This window comes from Sus scrofa, chromosome 14 (genome assembly GCF_054392235.1).
Source record: "Sus scrofa isolate SSC_HxYL_T2T_F1_AM1 chromosome 14, Sscrofa_HxYL_maternal_Yorkshire_Landrace_v2.0, whole genome shotgun sequence".
NCBI classification, from domain to species: domain Eukaryota; kingdom Metazoa; phylum Chordata; class Mammalia; order Artiodactyla; family Suidae; genus Sus; species Sus scrofa.
In genome coordinates, this window is record NC_139396.1 from 27599003 (window position 1) to 27619980 (window position 20978).

Consider the following 20978-nt stretch of genomic DNA (forward strand, 5'->3'; position numbering starts at 1 on the left):
ACTCATGGCCAATAGGACTATAACGAAGCTTATCTAACAGACACTTTCTCCATAAGGTACATCCTAGCCCTCTTGAACTTATCAACACCGGATGGCACTTCAGCCCTACAAGGGAGCAAGGAGAGGGTCATTTTAAATGGCAAAATCAGGAGTTCCCGTCGTGGCGCAGTGGTTAACGAATCTGACTAGGAACCATGAGGTTGCGGGTTCGGTCCATGCCCTTGCTCAGTGGGTTAACGATCCGGCGTTGCCGTGAGCTGTGGTGTAGGTTGCAGACGCGGCTCGGATCCCGCGTTGCTGTGGCTCTGGCGTAGGCCGGTGGCTACAGCTCCAATTCAACCCCTAGCCTGGGAACCTCCATATGCCGCGGGAGCGGCCCAAGAAATAGCAACAACAACAAAGACAAAAAGACCAAAAAAAAAAAAAAAAAAAAAAAAAAAAAAAAAAAAAAAAAATCAGGATTTCCCATCATGGCTCAGCGGAAATGAATATGGCTAGCATTCATGAGGATGCAGGTTTGATCCCTGGCCTCACTCAGTGGGTTAAGGATCCAGCATTGCCATGAACTGTGGTGTAGGTCACAGACACAGCTTGGATCTGGCATTGCTGTGGCTGTGACATAGGCCAGCGGCTCAGCTCCAATTCAACCCCTAGCCTGGGAACCTCCATATGCCACAGGTATGGCCCTAAAAAAAAGACCAAAAAAAAAAAAAAGCAATGGTGAAATCACCAACAAAAAGCACAAAAATCCAAAAAAATGGGGCACTAAATAGATCATAAGTACTTATTCACCATATGAGCTGAAACAAGAAGGCAGCCCGTCCCTTGTTCAGCCTAGGCTAGGATCATGCGTCTTGGGTGACTCAAATTTTTCAGTGCTCTGAGCATGACATCGAGTGACCATGAAAGAGCTGAGGGTCTGATCTGGAGTTTAGAAATAAATTTTAGTGAGCAGGCACATACAGAATCCCCACATAAGGAGGATCGACTGTAATTGGTTCCTCCTGCCCTTCATTCACTTGCCATCAAGGCCTTACTCTTTCAATTCCAGGAAACTCTTCCACCCTCCAGTGCCAGAGCACTCGTGGTCAGCCTCAGAGGAGAAGCCACGGGAAATGGAGAAGCAGGTCCCGGAGCCGGCGGGCAGCAACATCCAGACCAGAGCGGGTGTGGCCCGATGGGGTCATCCCCTTTGTTATTGGGGGAAACTTCACTGGTGAGCATGATGTTGGGGCCCTTGTGTGTGGGGGGGGTGGGGAGCCTGCACCCCAGCCTGGCCTCAGGGCAGCCCTGTCATGCATGGTGGTGTGAATGGTACCTTCTACCTGTCAATGAACTGCTGACTCTTGGCAGTGGGTGGAGGTGGGCCCACCTGGACACTGTAACAGCCTGGACTCCTTTGTCCTGGCAGGCAGCCAGAGGGCAGTCTTCCGGCAGGCCATGAGGCACTGGGAGAAGCACACCTGTGTCACCTTCCTGGAACGCACAGATGAGGACAGCTATATCGTATTCACCTATCGACCCTGCGGGTGAGCAGGGGCCCCTGGGCACTGCGCCCTTGGCCATTGCCCCAACCCCTGTTCTGTCCTGGGCACTGCAGCTGTAACATCTGGGCATGGCCCTGCATAATCTATCCTATCCTGCCATGGGGCATCTCCCCAGGAGCTGCCCAGGCTGTGGCTCAGACCCCAGCACATAGCCCCGGCACCCCCGGAGCTTGGGTCCCTTCCCGCCCCCTCCGATCCCTGGCCCCCCTGGCAGCCACGCCCGGCCCCTGAGTGGATGCACTCCCCCAGCTCGGGACCGCCCCCCTGAGCTGGCCCCGCCCTCCAGGTGCTGCTCCTACGTGGGCCGCCGTGGCGGGGGCCCCCAGGCCATCTCCATTGGCAAGAACTGTGACAAGTTCGGCATCGTGGTCCATGAGCTGGGTCACGTCATCGGCTTCTGGCATGAGCACACGCGACCAGACCGAGACCGCCACGTGTCCATCGTGCGCGAGAACATCCAGCCAGGTACGCACCTCTGTCTGTCCCTCCAGGGCCCCTGGTCTGGGCGGGAGCTGCTTCCTGAAGCCATCACCTTTGGCCATCTCAGTGTTACCGTCTCAGCCCCGCCTGGGGTCCAGACCCCGCCCCCCAGACTTCGCCTCTGGGGTCAGAAGCACCTCAGGGGCTGGAAATCACTTGTCGGCTAGGGGACTGGGATAGGTCCAGGTCCCAGACACGGGTGCTGTCTGGAGCAGCTAGAACCCACTTGGCCTTTAGGATGGGGTTTGGGGAGGGATCTGCCCATCCCCCCCACTGCCCCGCCTTTCTTTTCACTTTTACCCAGTCTTCTGCTCTTTGCCTATTCCTTCCTCTAAGGGTTTTTTCTCTCTCCTCTTCCCTTGCTGTGCTTGCTCTCCCCTTCCTTCCTGCTTCCTCCCTTTCTCCCCAGGCCTCCTCCACTCTTCACTACCTTCATCTCGCTGGAGTTCTAAAAATGGGGGCCTCCTTCCTCCTCCCTTGAGCCTTCCCTCCAGCAAGTCCTCATTCCCTCCCCCGTCACCCCGCCCGCCACTGGACAGACTCTTCTAGAGACCTTCCCTTCCCCTAGACTTCCCTTTGCTGCTGCCCAGAGCCTCTCAAATGCCAGGAGGACCCCATTCCCTGCCATGAAAAGGCAGCACTGCGTCCTGCACAGACCCGCCTCCCCCACCCCCCACACCCTTTTCCTGGTCTTCGCAGGGCAGGAGTATAACTTCCTGAAGATGGAGGTCCAGGAGGTGGAGTCCCTGGGGGAGACCTATGATTTTGACAGTATCATGCACTATGCCCGGAACACATTCTCCAGGTGAGAGATGGGGCAGCCTCCCACTTCGCACTAGCCTGCCCTGCTGGGGTAATCATTGAGGCCACTAGTGGGCCTCTGGGTGGCTGTGGCCCCCAGGCAGAGGACCCATGGGTGCTGCCTGCCCCGCCCTCCTCTTCCACAGCAGTTCCTGGCAGGGCCCGGACTCATAGTACCTAGGTTCTTCACCTGCTCCCACTCACCCCTGGCCCAGGAGGCTGAACTCCAGCTGCCCTGCAGCCACATGGTATACCATGGCCCCGGAACCATACCCCGAGGGAGCTGAGCTTTTCCCTCAACCATTGGCTAAAGGGGGCATATTTTTCTGATGGCTATGCCTTTTCATACTTGGCTGATTTGCATAAAGTCTGGCCCCTGCCCTGGACCAGTTCCCTCTCCAGCTCTTGAGCACGTATCCATCTATTTTTTTTTTTTCCCGCTTTTTAGGGCCACACCCATGGCATATGGAAGTTCCCAGGCTAGGGGCAGAATTGGAGATATAGCTGCCAGCCTACGCCACAGCAACTCAGGATCTGAGTGGCGTATGCAACCTATGCTGCCACTTATGGCAATGCTGGATCCTTAACCCACTGAGTGAGGCCAGGGAATGAATCCGCCTCCTTTTGGATAGTAGTCGAGTTCATAACCCAATGAGCCACAGTGGAACTCCCAATGTATCCACCTATTCTTTATCCTGGGCCTTATTTCCCAGAATCGCAGCCAAAACCAACCCCCCACCCCCACCCCGAGGTAGCAGCCCAGCCTCTCCATCCCATCTTCTCCTTAGCGGAGTGTGGGAAACAGCCCCTCCTCCTCCTCAGGCTTTTCTCCGCCGCCTGGCCTTTCCCATGGCTGGCTCTGTCCTCATCCTCTATCTCTGCTCTCCCAGGCGCTGGCCCTCCCCCTCTCCTCCTAGACCCACTCTTCCTGCCTCCAGACCTGAGGGAACAGGGACCAGGGAAGGGTGGTGAGGTCATCCCACCCCCCACCCCCTCAGACCACCCCCTGTACATTCATTTCCCACCACATCCCACCCCACCTCCTGCTGAGTCCCACCCAGCCAGGGGTGAGTCAGGGGCCCTGGGGAGGTGGAGGGCTGCCTGCTTCCCCTTTGTTCTGCTCCTCCCAGATGGAAACACCCAGGACCTAACAGGAGGCACTGATGGCCCCAGAGCTGGCGGGACTGTCCCCAGGATCTGGTCTGGCCACAGTGGAACCTGCCCTTTGGCCTTGTCCCAGGTGCCATGAGAAGCAGCCTGTGCCAACAGGGCAAAGCGTTGGTCCTGGGTTGTCCTGGGAGACGTGGAGTCAAGGCTGAATCAGCTGGGAGGGCCTCAGAAGTAGGGTCGAGCAGGGTTGGAGACATGATTGACTAGGAGTCCAGAGCTTTCCCAGAGCTGGGAGTTGAGCCAGACTGAGCCAGAGCACTGATGGGTCCCCAGGGCCTCCTGAGTCGGTGTCCCCAACCTCCCAGAGTGTGCCTGGGGCTCCCCCAGGCCCTGTGGTGCGGCTGCCACGGAGCAGGGTGGCTGCTGGTCAGTGGGCAGTGTAATGACAGGGTGAGATGTCTCCACCCGTCCGTGACCCTGCTGAGGAATGTCTGGGCTCTGGCAGGGTCGTGACCTTGGGTGCACACGGGCGCGCTACCTCCTCCCGTTGGACTCTCACCCAGCCGGGCTTCTCCTCCTCAGGGGCATCTTCCTGGACACTATCGTTCCCAAGTACGAGGTGAATGGGGTGAAGCCTCCCATCGGCCAGAGGACCCGGCTCAGCAAGGGGGACATTGCCCAGGCCCGCAAGCTCTACAAGTGCCCAGGTCGGGGCAGGGAGGGACAGGCTGGGGCAGGGTGGAGGCCAGGGCCTGGGGCCAAGAAGGTTGAAGCCGTGAGACTTAGAAAAGGCCGAGGCTGCCTGGTGTCGGGAGAGGGGTACCCGGGGAGGGGCAGTGTTCAAGTTCCAGACCCAAGCTGGGGCCAGATCAGATGGGGAGACGCTAAGCCGCCCACCTTGAGGGTCTGTGAGAGTCAGGGGCAGTAGGAGCAGAAACTGGGGAGCACAGAGCAATTCTCAGGACTGAAGTGGAGTGAGGCCCTCTGAGGGAGCTTGACCTTAACTCTGGGACCCATGTTGCCTTGACAACAGGGCATCCCGCAGCACTAGGTGGAAGAGAGAGGAGAAGGGGGTGGATCTTAAAGGGACAGGCCCACCCCAGACTCCGTCCTCTCCTCAGCCATTCTCCCCTCTCTCTGAGGATGCCAGGGCTCAGGGCGAGGGAGCCAGAAGGTTGGGGGGGATTGGGCTCCTACAACCAGCAGCCCTGTCATTTTGTTTCCTTGATAGCCTGTGGAGAGACCCTGCAAGACAGCACAGGCAACTTCTCCTCCCCCGAGTACCCCAACGGCTACTCTGCCCACATGCACTGTGTCTGGCGCATCTCCGTCACGCCCGGAGAGAAGGTAACTGAGATCCCCTCCTCTGCCAGGAGCCCCAAGTAGGAGAGCTCAGTCTGTGTAGCTGTGAGTGACCTCTCTGGGGGTCATAGACCCATTCACCTTACAGAGTTGTGTATAAACACTGACTCGTGCACAGCACTTACCACATGCCAGGATCTTTTCTACGTACTCCTCACATCCATTCACAGGCTTATCACGTGGAGTATGGACCTCTCACCCACCCCTGGACCTTCTGTGTCCTTCCTATTTTTATTGTTCCCAGGAGTCAGCTTTAAGGCTTTTGTTTCCGTTGATTGGAACGTGGTGCTTAATGTCCTAGTGTAACCTTGAGCTCAGTTAGATTTTATTACTGGTCACATTGCTTGTTCCAACGACTCTCAAGATCATTTTGAATCCAAATTCCACCATCCAGCAGGTAGCCATCCTCACCCTGCCATGAGCTCATTTGCTAAGCATGTCTTCTGGGTTTTCCGAACCTGGCCTTTGATCAAACTATTGAACAGGACGTGAATCAAAGCAGATCCAAGATCTCCCTCTGAACTGACATTGACCCAGTAATCTGCAGGCTTTGGGTGGAGTTATTCCACCAACTATGACTACACTAAATGTCATTACCAGCCAGCCACAGGTCACTACCTTGTTGACTACCAGGATGTGAGCTTCTTCTGAGACGAGGCCTTTGCCGTCTTTATGTCCCTGGCACAGAAAGTGGTTAATAAATGCCAAATGGGTTGCCTTACCAAAATAAATCCACTGTTCTACCAGTTGGTAAAACTCCTTTTAAAAAAAGAAGTGAGATTTGTCTGACATGCCTTGTTTCAAGTGAACCCAAACTGGCTCTCTTTTGGGAGGGCAGGGGGTCTTTTTAGGGCAGCACCTGCAGCATATGGAAATTCCCAGGCCAGGGGTAGAATTGGAGCTCCAGCTGCCGGCCTACGCCACAGCCACACCAACGCCAGATCCAAGCCTTGTCTGTGACCTACACCACAGCTCACGGCAACGCTGGATCCTTAACCCACTGAGCAAGGCCAGGGATCAAACCTGGGTCCTCATGGTTACTAGTCAGATTTGCCAAACTGGCTTTTAGTCAAATGTTTCTTTTCTAAATGGTCACAGACCCTCTGTTTAATTGCGGATTGATATTCAACTCAGTGGTTCGCAATTCCCACAATTCATTCCAGAACTCCCCTGCTCCACACACACACACACACACACACATACACACACACACGCACACACATGCACACACACACACCCCTGTTGAAAACTGGAAAAGATTTTGTTCTGAGTTCTCAAGATTACAGATCACATCTGCAAGTTATTTGAATGTCCTCTGATGTCATTTTTGAGCCCTGAGACAAAAGCCAATTTTAAAGAGGCGCTCACTGATTCTCCTGTATTATTGAGCCTCTATTTTCATTCCAAACTATGCTTATTTTTGTTAATTTGAAGATCATCCCCATTTACGACAGACTTTTCTTGGGAGCTGAGTAATTCCCTATCTCTCTCGGTTAACCTTCTACCTCAAAAGCAAACCCACCCCTTGTTCTTCTTGTTCTAAGTTAAAAATTGCAGTCCTTTTTACTGTCTTGTACTGACCTTGCTCTGTTCAGGGTTTTCAGCCTTTGGAAATCTGACCGCAGATAACAATAATAACAACTAATGATCACTGAGCGTATGATTGGCCAGGCATGTGTTAAATTCTTCGTGTGTTATGTCTCTCAGCACAACAACATTATAGTCTGGGTGCTAATGTTAGCCTCATTTTGCATACGAGAAAGCGGACTTGGAAAAGTTATATAACTTGCCCAAGATCTCATAGAACCATGCTTATAACATAAAAGTGTGCAGTTGCAAAACTTTGTGTATTCTAAAGCCTCGTTCCATTCCAGCAGTTACTCAAGTGCCTTTCAGCAACTTGTGTGGCCACTGTGGGCTCCGGCACTGGGGATGGACAGAGACATGGGACAGTCCCCAGCCCCTGGAAGCAAGAGTAGGGTAGAGCATTGCTCTCTTTCCTGTTCAGGAGGTTTGCTCTGTTGACAGGTGTATGACAATTTGGTCAGGATCCACTTCTTTCCTTGCTGCTCTTGCCTGGCATGGGCTGGCTCTAGTCTCCAGTGAACACATGGCCTTGCCTTAGGAACCTCTCTGTGCCTTGGGCCTGCTTTCTCCATAGCTCCCACAAGACTCCTCATCCTTTTTAGGGGCATGCCTGGAGCTCCAGGGAGAGAAGTAGGCTATGGATAAAAATTCTAGGTTAACCAATGCATGATGGTAGAAGTGTACCAAGTAAAACCCACTTACGGTCCTGGTTGAAACTGTAGAGTTGTAACTGAGCCAAAGATGGAACCCTGGGGGACAGAAACATTTAAAGGCTGGGGAGAAGTGTCGTGGTGGCCAAGCAGTTAAGGCCTCAGCACTGTCACTCCTGTGGCATAGATTTGGTTCCCCGGACCAGGAACTTTGGCATGCTTTGGGCACAGCAGAAAAAAAAAAAAAAAAAAAAAAAAGGCTGGAGAGTCAGAGGAGGATGGCATCATAAAGTTGTAATGACCAATCTTTGTCATTTAACAGTTGTGTGCCAAGGTATTAGGCATCTTACATGATCTCATTATTCCTTGCAACTGTTTTGTGACCTTGGTACTATTCTACCTGCTGGAGAGAGGAGGGACTTGAGGCTCAAAGAGCCTGAGTGGATCTGGCCAGGTTTACTCAGGTAGCAGCGGTGGAACCAGCATTCAGTTCTAGGGCTGACTCCAAAGTCTACTCTTTCAACAGTAAACCTTAAATAAATCCACCTGCGTTAGTGGATGGACTTTGACATCTGCTTGGCCGCTGAGAGCTTGTTTTTCATTTGCCTCCCAGTACTTAGCTTATTGCCAGAAACGCAAGTGGCATGTCAGTCTTCTATGATCCGGCAAGTCACAGGGATGTCAAGCAGGAGGAAGAGCCACTTGGGAGGGTTTCTTTGAAGAGCCCCAAGTCTTTACACTGCATGTAATTATCAGTGGCCCTGAAGAGGATTTCCAGTGTTCCCCAAGCAAGGGAGGCAACTCCTTTATGAGCAGGAAAGTGGTTTCAGGAGGAGGCCGTAGTCAAATGTTGCAGAGGAGCCAAGAAGATAAGAACTTAAAGTGTGTTTTGGATTTGGCAGTATCCACCCTCATTCCCATCTCTGCCTTTTGATAATCTGCCTATTTTTTGAGGTCCAACCCAAATCCTGCCTCCTCTGTAGCGTCCTCCCTGACCTCCCACCTCCCATTCCCTGGCTGGGCAGAGCTGACCCCTCCCTTTCCTCCTCTGCAAGGCTTGGCCTGAGTCCTCCCCTCAGGCCCTCTTCTCCATCACTGAAGGGCGTGGGCCCAGAGGATGGAGGGAAAGTTGGTGCTCATTCTTTGCACAGTCGTTGGGCAGAATTGGCGGGTAGGCCTAGGGAAGCCACATGGAATAGAGGTTGAGGGTATATACATTTAAGAGCCAGAGTGCCTGGGTTTAACTCCTGGCTCTGTGGTCTTAGGGAAGTTGCTTATCCTCTCTGTGTCTTTGTTGCCTCATTTGTGAAATGAACCTGGTGATAGTACCTCTCTCCTGGGACTGATAGGAGAGTGGAACAAGTTAATGTACATAAAGCGCTTAGGGCACTGCCTAGAATAGAACAGGAATTCAGTTACTGTTAGGTACTGTTATCATTCTCTAGTCCTGATCTATTAAATGAGTAAGCCCTGGTCAATTTCCCCGGGTGCCTCATCTGCGTCCCTCTGTTTCCTGGATGCTGGTCCGGGCTGTCATGTGAACAAAATGTCAAACTATCTAAGCAACTCAACTCCAGGAGTGAAATGAACATCTACTGAGTGGCAGATGCTATCGTATGGATGTGTGACATGTATGGATGCCACCGGTGCCAGGCAAGTTCATAAATTTTACATGTATTAATTTAATTCCCCTAAGGGCCATGAGGCAGGTACTGTTACCGTTACCATCTTACAAATAAGGAAATGGAAGCCTGAAGGAGTTAAATGACGGGCCTAAGATCGTGCAGACTGTCCAGAGACAGTCCAGACAGCATGTCCCCGAGATCCAAGAGTTGTCCCAGGGAACACCCAACAAACAGGAAGGATACTTCCCATACTTGGGGTGCACCTGAGGACTCTGCACCCAGTCATTTACCCCCGACTCCCCATGGAGTCATTACGGTCACCTCTGTTTTTCAGACAAAGACAGTGAGGTACAAAGTCAAGCCACAGCCCAAGTCACCAGCCAGGAAGTGGCAGAGCTGGCCAGGTTTTCCTTGGCAAAGGGCAGTACCCCTGCTACCAGAGCACAGCTGTTTCCACACTACATAGGTTGTAGCAACTCTTAATTAGACACCTCCGGTCTCAAGATAGCCACAGCCACGCCTCCTATAGGATGCCCCTGACTGCCAGCCCAGGCCTCTTCCTCCCGAGAGAAGTGACCTCTGCTTCCTCTTGCCTGTGGGAGGTCTTGGGTGGGCCCTGTAGGATTCCGCAGGCTGGTGTACTTTCTTCAGAGGACCTGAACTCATCCGCCCTGGACAGAGCCACGGTTGTTTCTGAGCAGGAAGGGAAAGTTGCTGCTGTTCCCAGTGCAGCTGCTGAGCAAAATTGATTGGCAGGCCTCGGGAGGCCACGTGGAGCAGTGGTTGAGGGTGCAAGTTCAGGAACCAGGGAGCCTGAGTGACTCAGCCCTCTGGGTTCCTTCTTCCATCCAGCAAGGCTTTTTTTTTTTTTTTTTTTTTTTTTTTTTTTTTTTTGTCTTTTAGGGCTGCGTCTGCGGCATATGGAGGTTCCCAGGCTAGGGGTCGAATCAGAGCTCTAGATGCTGGCCTATACCACAGCCACAGCCATGCAGGATCCGAGCCGCGTCTGCGACCTACACCACAGCTCATGGCAACACCAGATCCTTAACCCACTGAGCAAGGCCAGGGATTGAACCCACATCCTCATGGATCCAAGTCGGGTTCGTTAACCACTGAGCCACAACAGGAACTCCCCATCCATCAATTCTTTAAATAATTATGTTGCTTGGTAGATAAGAAGGTAACACACATATTGTAAAGAGTTTGAGCAATGTAGAAATGCATAAGGTAAAAAGTGAATTTTCTCCCCTCGATCCTCCTCCAAATCCCATTCCTCAGAGGTGACTAAGCATTGGTAATGCTTGGTATGTTCTTCCAGTCCTTTCTAGTGCATAGGCATGCATGTGTGTGTGTGTGTGTGTGTGTGTGTGTGTGTGTGTGGTCTTCTGTAACTGACCTCTCACTCAACAATAAATCATGGTCATCACTCCATACGGATCTACCTCATACACCTCAGTTATTTTCAAGGCTGCTTGGCATCCCATCATCTTGATTTCCCTTAATTTAATTATTTAATCCTCCCCTGCAGGCCTCTTGATGGATGTTTTTTGGGGGTTTTTTTGTTTTGTTTTGTTTTGGCCTTTTTAGTAGCGCACCATGGCACATGGAAGTTCCCAGGCTAGGGGTCGAACTGGAGCTGTAGCTGCCGGCCTACACCACAGCCACAGCAACGTGGGATCCGAGCCACGTCTGCAACCTACACCACAGCTCAGGGCAACGCCAGATCCTTAACCCACTGAGCAAGGCCAGGGATCGAACCCACATCCTCATGGATGCTAGTCGGGTTTGCTAACCACTGAGCCACGACGGGAACTTCTTGATAGATGTTGATTTAAGTTTTTCCAGGCTTTCATTATTACCAAAATAAATACCTCAAAACTCACATCTTTTTACATTTGAGCAAGTGTATCTGTAGGATAGATTCCTAAAATAGAATTCAATTCAAGGAGTATTTACTAAGCAGCTATTCTGCCATGCACAGAGGATTCCATAGTGAATTCAGCTTCCTCTGTGATCATATTTAGTCATTTTCTAAATAGATAAAATATTGTGTAATAAGACACTGTCTCTATAGCAAGAGATAGAACAGATTTTCAGCTTCAGTATTTCAAAATGCTAGGACTTGTTTTTTTGGGTTTTTTTCTTTTTGGCCACACCTATGGCATGCAGAAGTTCTTGGACCAGGAATCAACCCTGTGCCACAGCAGTGACAACACCAGATCCTTAACCTGCTGTGCCACCAGGGACTCCAGGACTTGTATTTTTAAAATTATAATAAGACACCCCATGATGATTAATCGCCATCACCAAGAGCAACATAATATGCTTTTGAAAACGATCTCACTGGATTACATCTCAGAGTACCACAATGAATGAAAGCCCTCCCCCAACACAAACATATTTAAACTCATGTATGAATCAAAAGAAAAGATGAAAGATGGACCATGGCTTCCAAGCTAGGTCAGAAAAGAGGTGAGCACATGGGAGTGAAAGGCAATGAAAATACTACAGGCTTGGCAGATTGCGGGTTGTAGTGAATTAGAAGGGTGGTTGAACTCTGTGTACAGAGGGAGTGAGCAGGAAAGGTTTGGGGCAGGTGAATGGAGCGTGAGATGCCTGGACTTGAGACTGTGGATGATAACAAGGTCTAGGGCATGATGTGCTGTGTGTGGTCAAGAAGGGGCAGAGAGAGGGTGGGAGAGGAGGTCAAGAGACAGAGACCAGGAGATGGGAAGGATTGTGTAGGTGGACATTGAAATCAAGAATTTCAACAGGGTCTGTGTTAGAGAATGACCAGGAGCCAGAAGCTCTTCCTTGACCAGTCACAGCGTTGACCCCGGCTGCAAATAGCAACTGCCAACATCTGCCGTGGAATCTCTTTTCATTTTGGCCTCTATTCTGTCTGCCTCTAACTGTGCAGGGAGCCAGAAGGGAGACAGGCCCTCTAGACCCCTTCTCCTCCTGCAGGAAACCAAGCTAGCACCTAACAAGTGGGCCCCTAGGGCCACAGTGTGTCCACTGTCCATGCCCCATAGACAGGGTGACTGTTCTCTGGAGTCCCTGCTTGTGGGATTCCAAATACCCAACAGGCTTCAGGGCTTGCTCTGGAAACTACTAAGGAAGCAGTTTCTCCACCTGTCATATGCCCACCTGCTGGCAAGACTTGGTACTTAGCGAGGTGTCAGATGTTCCTCCAGTATTAGGTGAACATGTCATGAGTTCAAGGGTTGAAATGAGTTCAAGCACAGGAGGTACTTAGGGAGGTGCTTGCACTGATGAAGGGCTGTATCAGGGTGAGATGCTCTTTTCTCAGTTTATGCACCAGGTAGCTGAGGTTCAGAGAGCTTTCGTGATTTACCCCAGGACTCACAGCAGGAAATGCAGAGGTGAGGTTCAAACACCAGCCCCTGTGACTGGAGTCTGAGTTTCTTACTTAGTGATCTTTTCATGTATATGTCTGATTGCTCTGAGTCCTAAGCTTGACAAGGACATGTCTTAAACCCCTTCACGGAAGGCACACAGAGCCGGGACTCCCCACGGCAGCTAGCACGACCCCTGCCCAGAACCAGCAATCAGTAAATACGTGATGATGGGGGGCTCAGCCCTGTTTTTCCTGTGCTCTTCCTCTGGACCCTTCATTCCCATTCAGACCCCCTAGTACCCACCTGTCGCCCTGGGCCCTTCCTATCACCAAAGAAACCTCTTTCCTTTAAAGATGCTGTAATTTGTATTAAGTTGACCATGAGGGGAGCTGGGTTTGTTTAACCCTAAGCAACGGCTCCTTACTGAGGAGATCAATAAACTGAGACCCCAGGCTTCAAATATATATTCAAACGAGGCTGTGCATTTTAAGTGAGGCCTGGCCTGGGATATCTGTGAAGGATGCTGACTGGAACTGGCAGATGGCTGGGGAGGGGTGGCATTTCTGTGCCAGGAGCTCTTTTTTGGCACCCTTAACCATTTATTACCTAGGGCAAACCACCTCACATGGCAAAGCAGATAGCAGTCTTGGGGCTGGTGGGTACAGTGGGCAAGGTGTGGGCAACGGTGTAAGCTTCTTCCTCCCCCATCTCCCCAGATCATTCTGAACTTCACGTCCATGGACCTGTACCGCAGCCGCCTCTGCTGGTATGACTACGTGGAGGTCCGAGACGGCTTCTGGAGGAAGGCGCCGCTCCGAGGTACCGGCACTAGCCCAGCCTTGCCTCCTTCACAGCTCATTCCTTCTCAGAACTGCTCACGTCACACTCTCTGCATCCTCCCCCAGCACCAACACTTGGCCAAGGGCGGTGCCCTGGCGCGGAAACCGGGAGTCCTGGTGCAGTTGCTGCTGCCAGCTCCATGGCTAAGTGTATGACCTTGGGCAAGTCCCTCCCCCAGTCTGGAGCTCAGGGTCCCAGGTGCCGGCTTCCCAGCCTCCCTCAGAGGGCGGCTGTCAGTGTACATGGAGAGGAGTCACATGAGTAGACAGAGGGAGATGGACAGGCAGGCTTGTCCTCTCAGCTCTAAGCTCTAGTGCTCATCTGTTCTGTCTGTAAGATGTGACCTGAGGGTGCCCACAGTGCACCCTCATTCCTGGTGCGGTGGCCCAAACGTGTTTGCACAGGATGTTTTGTCTGGGGGGGGGTGGCAAGTAGGGGATGGGTGGGTCAGAACCGCAGGGCAGAAGATGCCGTAATGGACATAGATTTAGTGGAGTTTCCATTGTGGCACAGCGGAAACGAATCCGACTAGGAACCATGAGGTTGCAGGTTTGATCCCTGGCCTCGCTCAGTGGATTAAGGATCCGGCATTGCCGTGAACTGTGGTGTAGGCTGCAGACACGGCTCGGATCCTGCGTTGCTGTGGCTGTGGCGTAGGCCGGCAGCTGTAGCTCCGATTCAACCCCCAGCCTGGGAACCTCGATATGCCGCAGGTGCGGCCCTAAAAAGAAAAAAAAAAAAAAAAAAAAAAAAGGACATAGATATTTAGAGCCTGAGGGGCCATATGAATTCTTCTCTGATCTGGACAGGATCCTAAGTAGCTCAGGACCAACTCATTAGCAGTAGAACTTTTGTCCCACATCCTGTGCCTGAGGCGAGCTGACAAATCCTTGCTAACCATCTCCCACCCCACCACACACAACCCCAGTTTCTAGTATTGGAATATTTCTTATTAGTCACCCAAAGCAGCTGTCATTACGACACTTCCTGCTACAGTAGTGTTAGCATTTCCAAGATTGCAGTTTCTTTTTCATAACTTACATTCCTAGGGCAGCACCCTCTGTCCCTTGCCGAATGTTGGGAAACACCCGTCTTATTAGGAACACACACATCATTCCTAGTCGGTCCTTGACTAAAAGAATTCCACTGATGGCCATCCTCATCTGCTTACGTGGATTCCTGTTGTGTTTTATTTCAAAAGGGGTGTTTTCTGGGATTTAGTTGGGGGTCCTATGGCATCCCCTGCATTTGAACAATGAAAACATTTTGTGCTGTACAAAGAAAGTTGTGTTCATTTTTGGTTATTACTTGTTTGCACAGAGTGTATATAAATAAGTAATTAATGATCGTAGCGCTTTTTAAAAAGTAAATAAAACACAGATAGAGTTGATAGTTAAGGAGTCACCTTTCCTCCCAGAGGCAGTCATATCCTTTCCCTCAAGTGCATGAAACCTTCTGGAGCGGTCTCTGGCTCTTCAAGGCCCAGCTGGATCTTGGACCAAATGCAGGCCAACTGGAGGGTCTGTGCTCCTGGGAATGTGTGTCAAGTGCAGACCAGGGCTGGGACCCCCAGGCTCCCCAGAGAGCTTCAGGGTTTCCTGAAGTCCTGGTGCGGGAAGGGATAAGGCCTTGCTTCGGGCCTCACTGTCCTCTGTCCACACCGCCTGCACAGGCCGCTTCTGCGGGGGCAAACTGCCCGAGCCCATCGTCTCCACTGACAGCCGCCTCTGGGTTGAGTTCCGCAGTAGCAGCAACTGGGTCGGGAAGGGCTTCTTTGCCGTCTATGAAGGTACTGACTGAGGCGGGGGGTGGGGGGTCAGAGATGGGGGGGTCCCTAGATACACGCCAGAGCCCCTCCCTCCTGGCACCTGTGAGGAGAAAGTGACGATCCTGTTGGGATCTACTGGGGCCAGGGCAGTGGGAGTCTAGGGATGTGGGCAAGAGAGGAGAGCATTCTGACGGATGTCCTGATTTTCCCACCTTGTCCCCTGTCCCCAAAGCCATCTGTGGGGGAGATGTGAAAAAGGACAATGGCCACATCCAGTCACCCAATTACCCAGACGACTACCGGCCTAGCAAAGTCTGCATCTGGCGGATCCAAGTATCTGAGGGCTTCCACGTGGGCCTCACGTTCCAGTCCTTTGAGGTGGGTCAGAGACCCCCCAGGACCACCATCCCCTTCGGGTTTCCAGGGCTTGGGTCTGGGCTGCCAGCGCTCCTCCCGCTGACAGAGCCCCCGACCTCCAGATTGAGCGCCACGACAGCTGTGCCTACGACTACCTGGAGGTACGAGATGGACACAGTGAGAGCAGCACCCTCATAGGGCGCTACTGTGGCTACGAGAAGCCCGATGACATCAAGAGCACGTCCAGCCGCCTCTGGCTCAAGTTCGTCTCCGACGGGTCCATTAACAAAGCTGGCTTCGCCGTCAACTTTTTCAAAGGTACATCCTTCTCCAGTCCCCCACCCTGCCCATCCCCGTGACCAACCCACCCTCCTTCAGTCCCTCTTTTTATTTTAAATTTTTATTTGCTTGAGGTAAGAACACTTCACATGAGCTCTCCCCTCAGAACTTCTAAGTGTGTGATCCCGTATTGCTAAGAACATAGGCACAGTATCGTCCAGCTAGATCTCCACACTTGACTGAAACTTCATGCCTGATAATTAGTAACTCCCCATCCTCCCTGCCACCAGCATCTGGCATCCACCATCCCACTTTATTTTTATGAATTTGGCTATTTTATTTTATTGGTCTTTTAGGGTCATACCCACAGCATATGGAAGTTCCCAGACTAGGGGTCGAATTGGAGCTGCAATTGCTGGCCTGTGCCAGTCACAGCAATGCAGGATCCGAGCTGTGTCTTCGACCTACACTGCAGCTCACAGCAACAGGGGATACTTAACCTCCCAAGCGAGGCCAGGAATCGAATCCGCATCCTCATGGATACTAGTTGGATTTGTTACTGCTGAGCCGCAAATGGAACTCCTGAATTTGGCTATTTTAGATACCTCGTGTAAGTGGAATCATGCAGACTTTGACTTTCTGTCACTGGTTTATTTTACTTACCTTAAGGTTCATCCGTGTTGTCACCTATGTTGGATGGAATTTCCTTTTTTTTTATATATATTTTTTTTTTGGTCTTTTTAGGGCTGCACCTGGGGCATATGGATGTTCCCAGACTAGGGGTCCAATCAGAGCTGTAGTCACCAGCCTACGCCACAACCACAGCAATGAGGGATCTGAGCTGCTTCTGCAACCTACATCACAGCTCATGGCAACGCCGGATCCTTAAGCCACTGAGCAAAGCCAGGAATCGAACCTGTATCGTCATGGATGCTAGTCAGGTTTGCTAACTGCTGAGCCACAATGGGAACTCTGGAATTTCCTTTCTTTTTAAGGCTGACTAGTATTCCACTGAGTGTCTAGCCCACATTTCTTTGAGCCTCATCCATTGGCAGACACGCTGGCTATTGTGAATGGTGACTGCATTTCTTATTCATTCACTCCCTTCACACAGACACCCGGAGGGATGTGCAGACCCTGGGCCCCTGCTTTTGAATATATGGCCTAACTGTGCAGTAAGAGTCCCACTGAAAAACCACATACCTCATTGAGTAAAGAACAAGCTTAGGTAAAAGTAGCTGATGCACAGTAGGCGCTGGACTGTACATTGACGTAACAGTTCAGGAGTTGCCTTAAAGTCCCAGGGTTTGCATGGAAGGAGTGTTGGTGAGATGTAGAGATGGGAAGCGCCACAGGAGCTCAGGGAGGAGGCAAAGCTGTGTGGACTTTTTATCGTTGTGACCCTGGGCAGGACATTCTGCCCGAACCTCATTTCCACGTCTGTAAGTGGAGGACAGTAACAGCTCCTCCTTCCTTTAGGGGTTGAAGGAGAAATGAAAGAATAGCACTCAACCAGGGGATAGCACATGAGAGGCATCAGTGAATAGTGGTGGCCACCAGCCTAGCCAGTCTGGTCAGAAGGAAAGCTCCACGGGGTCCACCTGTCCCCTCCTTCAGAGCACTGCCTGCCCCTTTGGGGTTGTCATGGGCAGGAGCCCCTGGAGACCTAGGGAGGTTCTGAGCAGCCGTGGAGGACTGGGTGGGGGCGGGAAAGCCCACGGCCTCAGAGCTGAGTGGACCGGGGCTGGGGGCAGTGGTCACAGCTGACTTCCTCCTGCTGAAGTGGTGGTGGTGGTGGGTCTCAGGAGCCCGAAAGACCCCAGAATAGACTCTCAAGCAGCAGGCAGAAGGGGAGATCCAGGCCCCAGACTGGCCATCACTGACCCCTTCCTTCCAACGGCAGAGGTGGACGAGTGCTCTCGGCCCAACCGCGGGGGCTGTGAGCAGCGGTGCCTCAACACTCTGGGCAGCTACAAGTGCAGCTGCGACCCTGGGTACGAGCTGGCCCCCGACAAGCGTCGCTGTGAGGGTGAGTACCATGCCCACCCACCAGCCCTGATCTCTTATGGCCTTGGATAGACCTCTTTCTGGAAAAGCTGGGATTCTCTGGCACTTTGTTCACCACTCACAGGTTAAGGAACACATTGTATATTTCCATCCCCCAGAACCACTGTGACCAGGTGTGATGTACTCCCAATATGTTTTGTTTTGCTTTGTTTTCTTATTCTTCTTTTTAAATGATTTTGATTGATTTCGTCACCCACCAGAAAACACTGAGTTTTAGCCTCTCATTATAAATGTTCCCAAAAGGCTAGTGAAATGCTCTCTGGCTAAGCAGCGCCAGCTCAGCCTGATCTTGCTGCTCCGCTTCTCTCCACTCACCTCTGAGCAGCTCCCTCTCCGTGCTTCCTGGTCCCGCTCCACCCCCCTAGTCCTCCCTGCCTCCCTTCCTGCCCTCTTCCCAGTCCTCCCTGCCCTCCTCCCAGTCCTCCCTTCCCTCCTCTCAATTCTCCCCACCCTCCTCCTGGTCCGCCCTGTCCCACTCCCTGTCCTCCCTGCCGTCCTCTTAGTCCTCCCTGCTCTCCTCCCAGCCCTCCCTGACCTCCTCCCTGATCCTCCCTGCCTTCTTCCTGATCCTCCCTGCCCTCCTCTCAGTCCTCCCCACCCCGGTCCTCCCTGCTCTCCTCCCAGCCCTCCCTGCCTTCTTCCTGGTGCTCCCTGCCCTCCTTCTGGTCCTCCCCGCCCTCCTCCTGGTCCTCCCTGCCCTCCTCTCAGTCCTCCCCACCCTGGTCCTCCCCGTCCTCCTCCTGGTCCTCCCTGCCTTCCTTCTGGTCCTCCCTGCCCTCCTCCTGGTCCTCCCTGCCCACCGGCACTGCCCTTCTGGAGCCCCTCACCTCCTGTCCTCCCTCTAAGTGCATGCCCAGCCTTTTCTCCTGCAGAGACACTAGAAATGGCCACACACAATCCTCATGCTCTGCAGCCACCCCCCTCACCCTGCCTCCTTCCCTTCTGTCCCTGAGAGACCAGACAAGCCCCCGGGCTGGGGGAACCCACAAACCCACACCTCCTCCTTAAAGCACCCAGCCCAGGTCCCACACTCTTCTCTAGAACGGGATCTCCTGGTGGGTGATGCCGTCTCCCTTGTGCCCCCAGCTGCCTGTGGTGGATTCCTCACCAAACTCAATGGCTCCATCACCAGCCCGGGCTGGCCCAAGGAGTACCCCCCTAACAAAAACTGCATCTGGCAGCTGGTGGCCCCCACCCAGTACCGCATCTCTCTGCAGTTTGACTTCTTCGAGACCGAGGGCAATGACGTAAGCACCCACCCAGGGCTGAGAAGATTCGGCTCGGTGCCTGCTCTCTACCCTCTGAAAGAAATACCCCAGGGAGTGGTTCGGGGAAGCAGGGGGTGCTCAGGCAGGAGGGCCCTAAAGGCCGGGAAGCACGTGGCTTGTGGGAATGAGGCGTGTGGAGTCGGGAAGCTTGTGGAGAGAGGCAGAGCTGGGGGCCTGTGCGGGGAGCCCAGGACGGATGGGGGGGTGGCACCTTTGAATTGTTAGATCTGGCAAAGCACATAACTAAAAGCAAAAGGACCCACAGAACAGGGAGCCTCCCCGGGCGGGGGTGGTCATGAGAGGCTTCCCGGAGGAGGTGGGCCTGGAGCTGTGCTGCCCTGCAGGTGTGCAAGTATGACTTCGTGGAGGTGCGCAGCGGACTCACAGCCGACTCCAAGCTGCATGGCAAGTTCTGTGGCTCTGAAAAGCCCGAGGTCATCACCTCCCAGTACAACAACATGCGTGTGGAGTTCAAGTCTGACAACACAGTCTCCAAAAAGGGCTTCAAGGCCCACTTCTTCTCAGGTAACCCCGGACTCCCCGGCTCCGAGCCCGGCCTCCCCTTCTTCCTGCCACTGCACCGCTGCATTCCCCAGCCTCTCCCATGCCAGGCAGCAGTGTCTGTCCCCTGCTCCCCCAACAAGCCCTCCACCACCAGGCCAGCCCCTCCCCACCCGAACCCCACTCTTCCAGAGCCCTTGGGGCTGTATGGGAGCCAACCTGAGGATGGGCAGGAAGGGCCTGCAGGAAAGAAGAGAGCGGGTAGTCCCCATCTCAGGAGCCAGAGGGCAAGGCTGGGGAGAGGGCAGGCCCAGGACAGAGAGTTCAGTGAGTCTTGACACCAGCAGCCTACAGACAAGGTGTGTTATCTGGCAATAGCTAGGTCTTTAATCAGACCCTGCACGTGTCACATCAGGAGGTGGGGGCCCTCAGAACAGATGAGGAGGAGTTCCCATTGTAGCTCAGCAGTATCAAGCCCAGCTAGTATCCATAAGGATGCAGGTTCAATCCCTGGCCCCACTCAGTGGGTTAAGGATCTGGTGTTGCTGTGAGCTGTGGTGTAGGTTGCAGATGCAACTCTGGTCTGGCGTTGCTGTGGCTGTGGTGTAGGCTGGCAGCTATAGCTGATTTGATCTAGCCTGGGAACTCCCATATTCCGCAGGTACAGCCCTGAAAAGAAAGAGAAAAAGAAAAGATGAGGAGCCCCCCTCCTCTCATCCCCAAGGCCTTCCCACTCCCCCTAGGCCCGTGGTGGGGGACTCAGACCCAACCAGCATCCATCTGTTGAGAGCTGTCCACTGTATGGACATGGGATAGAGTCCCTCTGCTGGTGCCATCTTCAGGCAGACTAAATGGTGATCAGAATCCCCTGCCCAGCCTCTGAGCTGGACCTCCTAGGGTCCCTGGAAACCCCTCCCCTGCTCTAGTAGTTCCTTAGTCATTCCCTGGGGGCGAGGCTGTCAGGAGACTGGTGGTTTTCCAGAGGCAGTAGGAGTGGGGGCCCAGGCAGTGCAGGGCTGGGGAGCTCTAAGGAGAGAGCAGGGGGCTGGTGGGTTGGCTGGCATATAGTTTTGTCAGGGAGTGGCCCACGCTCCTCATCCCCAGCCCGCCTGGTGGGCCGGGCATGGGAGGCAGGATGGCCAGAAGCCCAGGGCCGGGTCCACGCTGCCTTCCTTCTCCCCTCCTTTGCCCAGGGTCCTGCATCCTCGAGCCCCCTATGTGGCCGCCCTGCACCCCTGCCTGCCCACTGGATGCCATGCACTGCCCCTGTGCCCTGTTTCCCTGCTTGGCACTGCCAGCCACTCGCTCTGCTTACAGTGCCCCACAGCCCCTGCACCACTGCTGGCTGAGACCTTCCTCTGGCAATGCAAACCC

General features: G+C 53.2%; 1 protein-coding gene across 10 annotated transcripts in view; it reads left to right on the top strand.

The window, feature by feature from the left end:
- BMP1 (bone morphogenetic protein 1) overlaps positions 1–20978 on the top strand; it is a 45759-nt gene that overhangs the window by 10597 nt on the left and 14184 nt on the right. For 4 of the 10 annotated variants that reach the window (XR_014828276.1, XR_014828275.1, XM_084997585.1 and 1 more), the window contains exons 3-15: positions 1052–1216; positions 1412–1529; positions 1797–2012; positions 2727–2832; positions 4521–4645; positions 5170–5285; positions 13241–13343; positions 15037–15153; positions 15365–15510; positions 15612–15807; positions 17672–17797; positions 18922–19082; positions 19448–19628. Coding sequence is in view for 6 of the 10 variants with exons in the window: in XM_084997585.1 (XP_084853711.1) it covers positions 1490–1529; positions 1797–2012; positions 2727–2832; positions 4521–4645; positions 5170–5285; positions 13241–13343; positions 15037–15153; positions 15365–15510; positions 15612–15807; positions 17672–17797; positions 18922–19082; positions 19448–19628 (1633 nt within the window). In the remaining 4 variants the exon portion in view is untranslated. The remainder of the gene's footprint in view (positions 1–1051; positions 1217–1411; positions 1530–1796; positions 2013–2726; positions 2833–4520; positions 4646–5169; positions 5286–13240; positions 13344–15036; positions 15154–15364; positions 15511–15611; positions 15808–17671; positions 17798–18921; positions 19083–19447; positions 19629–20978) is intronic. The other 6 variants (XR_014828273.1, XR_014828274.1, XM_084997582.1 and 3 more) reach the window with 3 other exon arrangements.